We start from the raw sequence: 15,221 nt of genomic DNA, 5'->3' as shown, positions 1-15,221 counted from the left end.
AGCAGAGGTTCTCAGCTTATCCATGGCGCAGTCAACCTGGGCACTCACAGTGGCCATCCCTCCCCACACAGTAGAGGTGGACAGGACCAGCACTGTCAGCAGTTCATTAACTCCATTGTTTTAATGACTCTCTACTTTCCAGTTTGGTCAATCATGGCTGCCTTGGGCAGAGAGAAAATTGAAAGACGTTCACCACCCCCACAAAGGATTATTTTTTTATTGTAAACCCTCCATTAATTGGAATTTTTATTTTAGTTTTCTAAAGATTTTATTTATTTGACAGAGAGAGAGAGAGCACAGCAGGGGGAGCAGCAGGAAGAGGGAGAGGAAGAAGCAGACTCGCTAAGCAGGGAGCCCACTGGGGACTCGATCCCGGGACCCAGGGAGCCCGATGTAGGGCTCGATCCCAAGACCTTGGGATCATGACCTGAGCCAAAAGCAGACGCTTAACAACCGAGCCACCCGGGCACCCGTAACTGGAACTTGCAGGTAGCTGATCTTGTCAGCTCTTGCTTTCCCTGTGTAGTGACAATGACAAACAATGGCCCCTAAGTATTTATTAAAAAGAGCAAAACCTTCTGGGATGTTGCAGGGGCCAGTGTGCATTTCTCCTCAGCCACTTTCTGTCGCAGCACTGTGGCCCAGTGACAAATGATCTTCACAGAGCATGACTCAGACACCATACAATATTCCAAATATCCAGGAAAAACTGAAGGACAGTCAGCAAACTTCACTTAGGTAAGGGAGGGGAAAAAAATGTGTTTATGTATATGTATTAGACATACATAGATTTTACATAGATATATATTATGCCTAATATAAATTATATTCAATAGTTAGAATTATTCCTAAATATTTTATATACTATATATATTGGATTATATCTATACACACACACATATATAATATATTGAAGAAGAGTATGTTGTGTATATTATATAATATTTGGAATTCCAAGTATTATATAATGAATATAGAACATAATATGTGTGTATGTATTTAAGAATATAAATTTATATACATATATATAAATATATATACATATATAAGAATTCCAATAAGGATTCCAACAACAATGGGTGAAAAGGTGTCATTTAACCATAAAGTACACTAATTTAAAAAATTAAATGAAAATTTTGTATATTCTATGTGCATATAATTATACTAAGGTTACTTAACACACCACCTCATTATGTAAAGGTAATTGAAGTTTTATCATGTAAATATGCAACATTGAACCACTAATGCAGCCCTTGAAAATTACCTTAATTAAAAAAAAAGTTTTCATTATCTGGGAATCATCACTGGCTGGTGGAGGTTTCATATTACCCTCAAATTTCCCACTACCTTTTCCTGGCCAGGGCTGCTGCTTCTGGCATTAAGGGTTTTGGAACAATGTAAGAGTAAAAGGAATAGAAGAAAAATTGACAGAATCATTCCTGTGGTAGTTACATTAATGAATAAACTTGAAAAGACTTAGATAAACTGCAGGGCTCATACTATAACAAAATGCCAGTCATTTCAAGAAGCCCTCAACCGGGTGCCTGGGTGGCTCAGTGGGTTAAGCCGCTGCCTTCGGCTCAGGTCATGATCTCGGAGTCCTGGGATCGAGTCCCGCATCGGGCTTTCTGCTCAGCAGGGAGCCTGCTTCCTCCTGTCTCTCTGCCTGCCTCTCTGCCTGCTTGTGATCTCTCTCTGTCAAATAAATAAATAAAATCTTTAAAAAAAAAAAAAAAAAAAAGAAGCCCTCAACCTTACAGTTAAATGAGTATCTGGGAAAAGATAACAACCTTTTTTTTTTTTTTTAAGATCTTAAGAGAGTGAGAACATAAGAGGGGTGAGGGGCAGAGAGAGAAGCAGACTCTCTACTGATCAGGGAGACCTATGCGGGGCTTGATCCTGGGACTTCAGGATCATGACCTGAGCAGAAGGCAGACGCTCAACCGACTGAGCCACCCGAGTGCCCCAAGATCAACAGCTTTTGAGCATACGTGGGCCAAGCACTGTGCTAGGTACTTCTATTAAAATGGCCTCCCTTGGGCCTCATGACAACACTGATAGTGAATATAAGGGGCATGAATTTTGGAAGTCAGAACTGGACTGAGATCCTGGCTTTGTCACCCACGTCGGCAAGTTCCTAAAACTCCTTAGCCTCGGTTTATTCATTCCTAATAGGAAGATAGTTACCAACCTTGCAAGACCGAAATGATAAGATCAACAGGCCGATATGCATTCTCTGTGTGTTCTCCAACCCCTCAGTCTTGTGTTTTCTACCAAACCTCCTCTTGTGTTCAACTGAGAACTCAGATATTTCTTTGCACTGTGAAAAAGTGATCTCTTTGACCACCCATCTTGAACGCACACAGTTGATTTCTTTTTGGAACCATAGTGAAGAACATTACATTTGTCCCTGTCAAATTGCATCTTTTTGGTGTCAGCATGGCCTTTCAGCCTATGGAAGGAATTTGGACTTTTGCATTGGCCTGTTACCGTATTAATATCCTTCACAGTGTTATGGCATTGAGAAATCTGATATATGTTCCTCTTATGTCTGCTTTGATGCCGTTAATAAAAATACCAAATAGAGCAGAATCCAGGGGCAGAGCCCTGTAGCATTCAATCAGTGGTCCCCCTACAGATTGAGACAGAGTCATTCATCATGTCTCTTGGGTGTGGATGTACAACCAGCTGTGAATCCAGTTAATTTTTCTCTCATCTTAGTTAGAGATAATGAAAGAATTCATCCAGTGCTTGTTGAAACCAAAGACACTAGATCTGTGGCATTCTCCTGGTCTGTCAACCTCATACTAATAACCCTGTCAAAAAGAGGAAAAGAATACAGTGTGACAAAACCTTGCTTTTAATGAGACCACTGAAGTTCAGAAAGAAGAGTGGCTGATGGCACAGGGGCCGTTTGCAGAGGAAAGACACCTGCCCTGTTGCTGAACGCTTCTGGCTGTGGCATTGCACGGAGGAACAGACCAAGTTCCCGGAGAAGGCTCAGCCCTTGCGGCTCAGAAACCAGACTTAATCAAACACAAAGTTATCATTTATTGAGATTCATTTTATGCCAGGCTCTGCGCTACATGCTTTCCATGTTAGATGAAGAGGTAAATACTATTTTTAACATTATTTTGATGAGTTAGGTGAAGATGAAGAGGTTCAGTAGTTGACCCAAAGTCATAGATAGCAGGTGCCAGAATCAAGGCTCACACCCATGTCCCCCTGACGTGGAGCTCTGCTCTTAATCGCTGCGCCCTCTTGAGCAGATCCCGGTGCCGTGCTAGTAGTGATGTAATTGACAAGAGAACAGCGTATGGACAAGATTTCTGATCTGTTAACCTGCATGGAGAAGAATTCTCTCATTATGGTTAAAGACTCCCTACCCCCCACCTTCAGCCCTTCCTTTCCTGGTATCTGGGCATTGGGAAACCTGATGATGGGATTGTGCTTCCCGGTGCTCATGCTATGGAAGGAAAGGGAGCTCTGGGGGCTACCTCGGGGCTCAAATATGAGACCTGATGGAACAGCCTCCACCCAGTGACCGGGAATACCTCTTACATAATCAAGGAGCTTCCTTCTCCAAGTTCAAGCCCCCTTTCCCAACCAACAGTGCTGCTAAGCCTGGGCTTTCTGGGTGTGTTTATCCATTATTTCACCATTGGGATCTGCCCTCCACACTTGCTTCCCTGCCCACCCTACTCTGACACACACCTTCTTTGTTTAGCCAGGTGTCAGGATCAAAGATTAAGTGATAGATTGTCAGTCTATTCCATTGGCTCTTGCCAGGCCGGAAAGTCATTCTGTCTCCATTCACACTGTGGGTGTGATTAATTTAGTGCTTCGAATGCAGCACTGTTCCCAAGTGCTTGAGGGAATCTCATTATCACCACCTGTTAGCCCTCCAGAATCTATGGGGGCTCCTAGTGATCACTACCTTCTCTTCAGACATGCCCAGAGTATTGTGGGAACCATTTAGAAAGCATAAGCATTCTTACCCCAAAATGTCATGACTAGGAGAATTAAGACACTTAAAAGATAAGTCATAAAAGACAAAAGTTTAAGACACTTAAAAGGTAAGTAGTAAATGTTAGTGTGCTATACACCTGTAACAAAGAGTGTCCTACTTGACCAGTAGCCTAGAGGTAAACAGCACGAGCCCCCAGAGCAAAGCTGCCCTCTTGGTCACATTTCCTTTGAAATATACTAGACACCCTGCAGTTTATTGGTTGCCCACCATTTTAGCTGGTTCCTAGTACCCTCCGGGGGGACAGTGGTTTCTGTCTGACGCAATCTGAATTACAGCCTTCAGGAATGGCCTGATTTATACTAATGCTTACTGAATACTGAGTGCTTTCTCCCAGAGTTTTTCATTTTTTTAAAGATTTAAAAATTTTTTTTATTTATTTGAGACCAAGAGTGAGAGCACGAGCAAGATAGAGCAGCAGAGGGAGAGGAAGAGGGAGAAGCAGGCTCCCTGCTGAGCAGGGAGCCCGACACGGGGCTTGAACCCAGGAACCTGGGATCATGACCCGAGCCAATGGCAGATGCTTAACCAACTGAGCCACCCAGGAGAACCATGTTTTTCATTTTTTTTAACAGCTTTATTGCAATATAATTATAGATCATAAAAGTCACCCATTTTAAGTATACAGTTCAGTAGTTTTAGTAAATTTGTACAGTTGTCCAACCAATAATGCAATCCAGTTTTAGAATATCTTCATCACCCTAGAAGGTTCCTTCATAATTGTTGCAGTCATCCCCACTCCTGTTCCTATCCTAGGCTACTGCTGATCTGCTTTCTCTAGAAATGTTATATAAATGGAGTCATACCACATGTATGGCCTCTTGCACCCAGTGTACTGTCTTTGAGGTTCACCCATGCTGTGGCATTATCTTTTGTCTTTTCCTTTTTATTACTGAGTAGTATTCCGATGTGTGAATATATAGATTTTACTTATCATTTGCCAGTGGATGGGACATTTGGACTGTTTCCAGTTGTTAATTATGATGAATAATGCTGTTTAAAAATTCATTTACAAGTCCCTGTGTGCTACCTAGGTGTGGACTTGCCAGGTTCTATGGTAAGAAACAGGGATATAATGTGAGATACTGGCAGTTCTCCAAAAAGTAGATGTGCCACTTTACATCTCTGCTAGGAAGATGAGGTTCCAGTTTCTCCACATCTTCACCATCACTTGATGTTGTCAGTTTTTGTTTGTTTGTTGTTTGTTTGTTTTTTAACCATTCTAGTGGGTATAGATTCCCATTATAGTGGGTATGATTCCCAGTTTTCCTGTTACAGGATTCTCCAGGAGATGAGGAAGCAGATCGAAGTAAGGGTAATAATAGAAGTAAAGGGATCATTAAAAATCTTTCCTCAGTATCATCCTGCTTTCTCATCTTGAGCTTGTCCTCGAGACCCACAACATCTGTTTTCCCTAGAAATACTTTTTTAAACCCCTAACATTCTTTTTTTCCCCCACACATGGATGGACACCTGATTCTAAAGTGCAGTAGTAGCTAGCTAGGCTAAGTAAAATCCATGGATGCACTTTTAAACCTTCATTTTAGCTAGTTTGAGGTAGCTTTTTACCTCCTCCCACACCACGTTCTTTTATCAGAACTACTGACAAGCAACAGAATTGACTGGCTTGAATTCACTGCATCTTTCACTATTCTACCCACTGAGGGAGGGTGTTATGTCATTAAAGTAGCTACACAGCAGCACGAAGGAGGCAGCAAAAGGAGCAAAAAAGACCATTTATGATCCAAAAACTGGATAACCCTCACTTGTCCCTTCAGATGGAATTTGTCAAAGCTTCTCTATACAAATTTGAGTAGTCATGTATTTTGCATATTGAGTTTAATGTGTAGTATGTGGGCATCTGTTAATAATGAGGTTTTAACATAATATCATTGACAATACTGAAAATGTGCATCATACAATATAATAGATGATAAGCTTTATGATCTCAAAAACGGAACAAAAATCAGTTGAAAAATATCCTCAGTAGCCAAAAATTTCCCGCATAGTTAACAAAACATAAGCCAGACTGTGGCCTCTCTACTTCTTACGATGCAGAGCATTTTTATGTATTAATAATACTGCAAAGTGATTTGCAGTTTTCAAATGCTTTTAGCTCATGATCACATCTCCAAGAATAACTTCAGATGTGGGATATAGCACATATTTCCCATTTTCTTTCGCAACAAATTTTTCCTTCAGTAATCCCAACGATTGGCTTATTGAGCAATGCAAACCAAATTTCTCCTATGAAAACCTAATTTGCAGCAAGCTGTACTTAAAAGTAACTTACAGGGAAATTAGTTAGGAACTGATTGGTTGGTTGGGTTGTTTGTTTTTTTAATCTTCTGGAGCAATGTTTATGGGAAAATATAATCAGAAAATTAGTACCTTCATCAAGAGGTAATTCAGAGAGCTTTACAAATAAACCTAAGATTCTCATTGATTACAAAAGAAGGCTTTCTACCTCCGGAACCCTTAAATGCTCAGAGGCAATTATACCATTAAGGTCTCTCTTTGCATGCAAAGATTGTCTCATTTCCTCATAATTAGTATTTCCTGTTTATTGAGACAGACTGTATTCAGAAAACCTACGTTTCCCCCCTGCCCCCCTTCACTCTCTCTGTCCTTTGCTCTCTCTGGGGCTATATAACTTGGAACCTCTTTTCCTCCCCTCAGGCTGGCACAGTTGTATTTTGATGACATCTCTTATACAAACTGCTATGTGCTGATGATTAAGTAGCAGTTGCTATGGAAAGTATTAACAGAAGGACAAGAAAATCTGGAAAATCTAGTCAGAGGGATATTTTTTTTTTTTTTAATGAAGTGTTAGAGGTAAAGAGAAGGAGTTCCAGATGATAGGAGGTAAGTCAGCTTTCCATCACTTGTGGCAAGACTGTAAAGGAATTAGGTACTAACGCTCAGAAAGAATAGAAAACTATATCGTAGAAGGAAAGAGCAATAGGACGTAGATGTTCTCTTCTTTTCCTCTTTGTCTTTCAGAGGTGGCTCCCCTATTCATTGTCCACGCAGAGGGGATCAGATTTGAGATTTTAGGGACACCCCTCCAAGAGGTACTTGTGTGCTAAGTGCTCTGAGACTCTGGGATGCACTCAACACCCTCTCTGACGTTAAGTGGGTAAGACACAGACACATAGAAAGAGCTAACAGCTCACGCCGGGATATACCCAGTGTCAGCAGCCCGCATATACTGGAGCAATTCAGAGAGAGAGGTTGCAGTAATCCAAGGGGAGAAAGGAAAGCTTCAGGTGAATCTTGACTTCATCCTTGCAAGGTTCTAAAAAGGAGAGCATGACATTCATACCCGTATTCATAGGGTATGCGGAAGTATTGTATATTTAAGCCACAGTTGGGAGCCTGGAGGAGATGTGGCTGGAGTTAAAAATATTTTAGATTAACAAGAGAGAGGGATGGGGAAGTGAAAGGCTTGGTTCTTGATCTAAAATCTACTGTGAGATATTTATAATGACACAAATAACAACAGTAATAGTAAAAATTTCGCTGATAGGTTTATTCAAGAATAGGGTACAAAAGCTTAAAGTTTCTGTTATACTTAAAAGAGAAATCATGCCTTGGGTCAATGGTTTATGATTTCTGGAACTTCATAATCATTCCCATTCAATGCACAGAAATCCCTTTTAGTCTTGGTATGCTGTGTAAACACGTATATTTAGATGGATGGATGACAGATATGTAAGTGGATGGATGGAGGGAGGGATGGAAGGATGGATGGATACATAGATACACATATAGATAATATACAGAAGATATACAGACCATTTTAAAAATATTTTTTCCATCTACTGGATTGAGAGTCCTAGAGAACTGAATGATTTTTCTTCTTTGTGGCTTAGAAATTGTGTAACGTGGTAGTTATATAGGAAAGACATCCAATAAATGTGTGTTGCATGAGATGATTATTATCCCTTTGCTATCACTCAACTTTGATATCAACTCAAAGAAGTTAAAGATCACCTAGCCGGAAGAAGAACCAGGGGGAGAACAAAATGTCATGATGTTCTGCTTCAGAGCTCCTCCTATCCACCATATTATACTAGACGTGGATTATTACAGCCCGAGAAATAGGAGAGAAAATGTCACAGTCAAAAATCAAATGCAAGTTCAAACGAGGATTTCTGGCATTGTGGGAGTTGAAATTGGATGACACACAAGACACTTTTGCCTGGTTGCTTTCAGGTGGCAAGTGTTTAGAAATTTTTACTGGGGAGCAGGGGGAGGGGGAGGAATTCATGGATTCACCCCCATGTACACATCTATCCCATGTAACTACAGTGAACGACTATTAAATTCAGTCATTCTGGGGTGCCTGGGTGGCTCAGTGGGTTAAAGCCTCTGCCTTCAGCTTGGGTTATGATCCCAGGGTTCTCGGATCGAGCCCTGCATCGGGTTCTCTGCTCAGCAGGGAGCCTGCTCCCCCGTCTCTATGCTTCCCTCTCTGCCTACTTGTGATTTCTGTCAAATAAATAAATAAAATCTTTAAAAAAAAAGAATCATAGTTTAAATTTTCAACAGTAAGGGGAATGGTTGATGAATTATGCCATGCTTCTCTAAAGCAATAACTTGGTAATATGGGGTTACTCAAAATGTCTCCTGAGAACTGGATATGTAGGAAAGTTTTTTGGCTTTAATATTGCATGAAAAAATGAAGTGAAAACTGTACTTATGTTATGGCTCCTATAAAATATAATCATGGGGACAAAATGAAAAGAAGTATATCTATATGTTCATAGCCTATGGAGAACTTGTTCCTTTATTCCTTTTTCTGTATTTTCTGTCTCTGCAGTGGGAAAGCAGTATTTTTATTATAATCAAAACATTGTTTAATTTTTAAATGCAGAGAAAGAAAAAACATGTTCCGTTTATATCACGTTAAATTCACATTCAATTTATATTGTATTAAAAAGAAAAAAGGGAAGTGTCAGTACGCTGACTTTCACAGGCGCTATGACATAGATTGAGATGTGAGGGTAAAGGCAGGCTATTGTCTAGCAGAATTCCTACAGCTAGACCCAAAAATGTGAAAGACATAACATTGCAGTGTTGTCACTCCACACAGTTATTCTATTGGCAGGATTTGCGGCAGGCTTTCTGAAGATGTCCTGCGTAATTGATGATACTGGAGAAAATTCCTAGAGGCAGCTACTACTCTGATGAATGGATGCCGATATGAAGCAGGCCCGTGTTGGTTCCACAACACTCCTTGCCTTTGGCCCACATTTCTCATAATAGTTGTAATAAAAACCATTAAGAAAACATGCAGTTACTTTTATTCCTTATCAGAATTCAGCAGCTGGAACCACATTCTTATGCTCACGTGTATAATAGTTTTTTCTTAGCTGATAGTTTGACTGTGTAGTTATTCATGTCCGGTTTCTCGGAGTTTCCTCTGTGTATTGCCAAATAATCCATGGCAGAAACTCAATATTGGTTTTTGAATGGAACTAAATTGGTTCAATATCTAGAATAACTAAATTCCCACTATATTACCAGTACTTTACCCCATTGTCCCCATTGTTTTCCTTTGATAAGCAGTTCACTTACACCCAAACAGTAATGAAAACCATACAGAAATCTCTACCACAGTAATCATTCCTCTGGCTTTTTGAAAACCAAAGGTTGGCAAACTGGTCATCAGTTATGGTGCCTGGGGTGACAGGATTCCATTACTACCCCGCCTGGGATATTAAGTTGTTCTCACATAAGGCAAACCCAGTTGCCTTAGGACTTGACTTTTCCCGTAATGACTGTCTTTCTTTGGAATAATCTCTGTTATTGTCTCGCCAGTCGGATCTCTTATTGTCAACTTGGGAGATTTGTGACCAAATGCCACCCTCCCTAGCTCTCTAATATTAGCCAACTTGGATCGAATCTTGGACTTCCTGTCCTTTGCCTATATCTGCGTTTCACAAGGAATTCTGTAAGGTACCCATCTGAGCTCTTTTGGCCTAGAGCTTTAACACTTCTACAAGCCTAGTCCAGAACTAAAGCTATATTATTTTAATGGTTTCAGATGATCAAAACCCAATGTAAATGCTTTCAACGTGATAATTCAAAATAAAAACGCCATTTTAAGAAGCCTCCTAACACGTGACCAATAGGGTAGCTAAGGCCAAATGGTGCAGAGGTTGGTGGCAAGAAAAGCGTGGTGAGTGGTAAAGAGTGGGTTAAGAATGAGGTGCAGGTCCCAGCCATCCTGTCACTAGCAGTGTGACCTCTGTGTTTCTGTCTCAGGTTGCATCTCTAGACTAAGAATGATAATGTTATTGGAAGGATTAAATGAGATATTTGCACATATGTAATGGACCTGGCACAGTTGCTAGCACAACTAGAACATAGCAAATGTTCAGTAAATGGTAATCATCGCTATCTTGGGTAATGTGGGATCATTTCTAATAAATAAGGAGTTACTCAAATGCTTTTGACATGAACCATCACTGTATTAATTTGTTCATTCTCTGTATCTATCTGTTTACCTGATGTAGTTTTGAATGTAGGTGAGGTCCGGAGCTGAAGGCCAAGAAAGAATTCATAAGACATCTTTGGTGCAAAAAGGTGGTTTTATTAAAGTACAGAGCACAGGAACAGAACTCTTGGGCAGAAGGAGCTGCCCTGGGGTCATGAGGAGTGGCCCATTAGCTACTTTCAAGTTGGGAGTGGGTTAAGGATAGTGTAAGCTTCCCAAGTATTTTGTAAACAAGGTTTCCAGGATCCTGAGGGTTTTAGCTATTGTTGGCAAAAGTCATTTATTATTGTTTCATAAACCCTCAATGATGAGACCCCTCAGATGTCTGCCCGGTGGGCCATATGCTTGGAGGATGATTCCCAACACATATCTTAGGGGGTAGAGATAAAGGAAGTTTCCAAAGGAATGTGTTAGACTTAGAGGATCCTGGGGATTGGGCTAGGATTGCCTTTTGCCTTTAGCAAAGTATAAACATCGAGGAAGCTGAGTCCTTAGAGGAGGGTCACTCTGCCTGTTCTAAGGACTTGACAGTGGACTGTAGGTAGTAAGGAAAATCAATAATTTTTTTTTCTTTTCATACCCTCTTCTGGGTAGTTCTGTGAAAGAGGCAGCAGTGGAGCTCCAGGGTAGAGAGTGCCTCAGTTTACCTCCTGTTGGGGATTAAATAGTGTTCAGGGAAGGATAGCATACATTCTTTTACATTAGGTCCTCGTTTTAAGCTAATAGCTAGAAACCAGACCCGTTCCTATCAGTACATGTCACTTCAATGGGAGTTTTTCCGAGGTTAGCCACATCTCTGCCTGCAAAGTACCAGCAGACTTGCGTGATGCGATGAACTTTCTAAAAATCATCAAGTCCCTGTCGTTGTGGGTCAGGATTTCCATGCTTCCTAAGGGTGCAGCCCACCATGCAGGTTGCATCATATCTCTGGCCCACCCTGTGCCTGTTATTCTCACAACCTCAGTCTTCATCTTCCCAACAACGCTGGGATCAGCATCAACTTCCTCACTTTGTAGGTGAGAAAACTGAGATCGGAAGGTCCGGTCACATGCCCCAAACGGAATCACTGGATAGTAAACCAAAAGCAGCCGTGGGGGTTACACCAGCTCAGTCTTACCACAGTTATTCATTATTCACCGTCAGTTATTTGTCAGAATGATTTTGAATGTCTTTATTATTATAAAAACATTTCTTAGCAGGACCCAGGGGCCTGGGGTGGCAGCGTGAGCATCAGGTCCAATTAGCCACTGGGAGGAAGCCAGTGGGGATTTTATGGGAGGAATTTATATTCAATAGAAGCCTTTTGGCAAAGTAATTGAGAATGTGAATAAAAGGGAATGAGAAAATGTAGTGTTCTTTAGACTTGCAAATACATTTGAAAAGGTTAATGTTGTGTTTTACTGAGATAGAGGAATTCTTTGATCTTGATGCTTCAGGAAAAAAAAAAAGAAACAATGCAAAAATATCAGGGCATCTCTCTGGATCATTTAAATAATGTTGCCTGCAAGTCCTCGGCACTGGGACCACACTTATTTTAGCATATTTATAAATCATCTGAGGAGTATATGGTGAAATTCCAGATTTCAAATTTCCAGATGAAAACTGCTAAACTCCTCTAGGTAGTGAAGTGCCAAGCTGGCTAATATAAATGCAGAAAGACAACCCAGGGTTACGCGAGTGGCAGCATTCTGGACAGCAGATGGGCTTCGGCATGGACAACCATAGGGTAAGGAATTTAGGGAGAAGTAAAACAAACCATCCTTCCAAGATTAAAGGGCTTTGAACCCTCAGCTAGAATGAAGCTGGCGTATATTTTTGTCCCTAGTTATTCCTACTGCAGCTAAAAGGCCAGCCAGAAATCAGGAGTGCTTAGAAAGGGACATTGAAAAGGGGCCATTAGAAGCAGAAAATAGTCTCCTGCTCAAATGTGAAGCTGTGGTCCACTTATACCTGGAGTGTTGTGTTTTGCTCCACAAGCCTTAAGCAGATGTGAAAAGGTACAGAGATGGATTCAGATGCTCTGTGGGGAACAGGAGCTGTTTTAGGGGGGCCAACTACAAAGATCAGGGTGAAGGTTCACAAAATTATAGGGATACGGTACATGTGGACACTCACCTTGATTAACAGTTGCCGTCCCCGTCATCGGCAAACGTGGGTCAGAGCGTAGATAGGAAAGGAATAGAGCATACCGCTGGTTTAAAGTCGGAACCAATTTAGGCAGAAAGGCCAATAGGCTCACTGACAAATAGGCAAATAAAAATTCAAGGAAGTATGGGATAAATGCCAAAGAAATGCCTACCTCTCCCCTTTGAAACTCAAAAGAGTTGTTTTGGTTTTTTGTTTTTGTTCTTTTTTTGGGGGGGAGGGGGTTGTTTTTAGATTACTTACACTATGGGTAGAATACTTTAGGAACTAATAACCCAAATAGTCCCAGTTCTGTCCTCGTACTATACATGGGCAGAGAAGAGATAAATGCGTTTCTTATGAATGGATGTATAATACGCTGTTTTAAAAAGTCAGTCATTCTTGGAGATGCGCCTACACTTTGCAGTTTACCTTGGAGTAAAATAAATTTTGGAATTCAGCAAACCTGATTCAAATCCTAAAGCCACCGTGTACTGGTCCTCAGATAGGCTACTTAACCACTCTGAACTCTAGTATCCTCTTCTGGAAAGGAAGAATACCTTCTAGAGAAGGATGTTGGGATGGTGAAAGGGGTAGCATTTGTAAAGCTCCAGGAGGGGAGGGGGCCTGAGACTGTCTGCAGGTCTTGGCTCCCTTTGTCATCTCTTCCACAGGTGTGCCCTTTGCAGCACCCTCAGACTCAGAATCCCGTCCGAGGGAGCCTCTGAGTCTTCCCCCAGGTGGACCGAGCTTGATTCTCGTGCTACTCTGCTACTTTCATCAACATTAACATTCATTCTCTCATATTCATTGAGCCCCTATTCTTTCAAGCATTGCTTTAGGCATTTGGGGAATCATACTAATAAAGATAGATCAGGGCCCTGCTTGCAGGAGGTTTACCTAGGGGATATGAGGCACACGCGCACACACACACATACATACACACACACTGAACCTGTAAACAAAGTCATTTATGAGAATGAGAAAAAGGGGATCATAGAGTAGAGTGGGACAGGGGTTGAGGACATGGTTCTTTTAATGAGAGGAGGAAAAAGGCTTTCATGAGGAGACAACAGTTGAGCTCCAGAAGGACTAGAAGGTGTCATTTGAAAATCTTAAGGGGAACGTCCCAGGTAAATGGGCAAAAGGGATAGAGGCCCCGAGGCAAGAATGAGTATGGAATGTTGAAGGAGCAGAGGAGACCAGTGTGAGCATCCTGAATGGAGGGAGAGGCAGAGGGCAACCTAAGAGAGGCAGAGGGCAACCAGCCTACTGGGCCTTGGAGCCAGGTCAGGACTCGGATTTTATTTTAAGAGCAATAGAAGGGTGCCTGGGTGGCTCAGTCAGTTAAGCATCTGTCTTCGGCTCGTGTGATGCCGGGTCCTGGGATGGAGCCCTGCATTGGGCTCCCCGCACAGCCAGGAGTCTGCTTCTTCCTCTCCCTCTGTGTACATGTGCTCATTCTCTCTCCCTTAAATAAATAAATAAATAAAATCTTTAAAAAAGAAATAGGAGCAATAGAAAGCTATTGGAGAGTTTTCTGCTGGTAAGGGAAAAGACTTGACTTATCCTTTGGAAGGCGCTGTGGTTGCTGAGTGGAGAACTGGGCTCTAGGGCAGCTCGAGCTAAAGGAGCGGTGTCAGCTCTCTTTTCCTGCCTCCAGTCCGCTGCCACCGTAGACTCTGCCCGTGCCATTCCCATCTTTCCAGACTCGAGGGCCCACTCTGATTTCACACTGCATCTCCCAGGGGGCAGAGGTAATGGCACAAATCCCTTCACTCTTCCATCTTTTAGGACATGTAAAATATTTTTTCTCAAACGAAATATTTAACCGAAATATATGTCGTTTCAGGTTTTAAAAATCAATTTGATTGGCCACAGGAAACGTATTTTGGCATCTCTGGGAGACAGGCTGCACGACGACCCACCCCAGAAGCCCCCTCGGTCCATCACCCTCAGGGTAAGTGCCCAGCTGGTCCATTTCGTTCTCTACTCTTATCCTCAAAAATGATCTTGTGCAATAAAATAAAATGACCACTACAATGGATCGGGAAATACAGGCTGTTTTCCATGTAGCTTACCTTATTTATATAAAAAACAATCTCACTTTTGATTGTATTTTGTAAGATGAGATTTGTTTTTCTCAATTGGTTAAATATCTATTTTTGAGATTTTAGATGCACATCTGACAAACCACCACCTTTAAAGAATCGCTCCCTCTCCTCCCTTCCCACACTCCCATCTGCACCAAGTGAGAGGAAATGAGTTTTCTGTCAAACTCCTCAAACCCACAGAAAAGAAATCAATGGAGGACCACAATTAAGGAAGGATCAATTTAAAGTTAACCTTAGGGTCTTCTGGTTTTTAGGCAGTGCAAGCTTGTCAGCTTTACCTACTTCAAAAATGAAAAATAGAGACTCTAGAGAACTTTAAGAAATGAGTTCAGCTACATTTTGGGATTATGGGACAGAAAAACTAGAGAGAGAACCCACAGAAGGCAGAGAAAACTAAAGTGGAAGGAGAAGGAAGGCAGGAAGGGAGGAGCAGAGCGAACAAGAAAACAAC

General features: G+C 41.5%; 1 protein-coding gene across 19 annotated transcripts in view; it reads left to right on the top strand.

Moving 5' to 3' along the window:
• Positions 1 to 15,221, top strand: part of ANKS1B (ankyrin repeat and sterile alpha motif domain containing 1B) — a 1,143,054-nt gene that overhangs the window by 1,044,307 nt on the left and 83,526 nt on the right. For all 19 annotated transcript variants that reach the window (XM_047741072.1, XM_047741077.1, XM_047741075.1 and 16 more), the window contains one exon: positions 14,509 to 14,616. In XM_047741072.1, the coding sequence (XP_047597028.1) occupies positions 14,509 to 14,616 (108 nt within the window). The remainder of the gene's footprint in view (positions 1 to 14,508; positions 14,617 to 15,221) is intronic.

The sequence above is a fragment of the Lutra lutra genome, chromosome 8 (genome assembly GCF_902655055.1).
Source record: "Lutra lutra chromosome 8, mLutLut1.2, whole genome shotgun sequence".
In the NCBI taxonomy this organism is placed as follows: Eukaryota; Metazoa; Chordata; class Mammalia; order Carnivora; family Mustelidae; genus Lutra; species Lutra lutra.
This window is presented reverse-complemented; position numbering and strand designations above follow the sequence as displayed.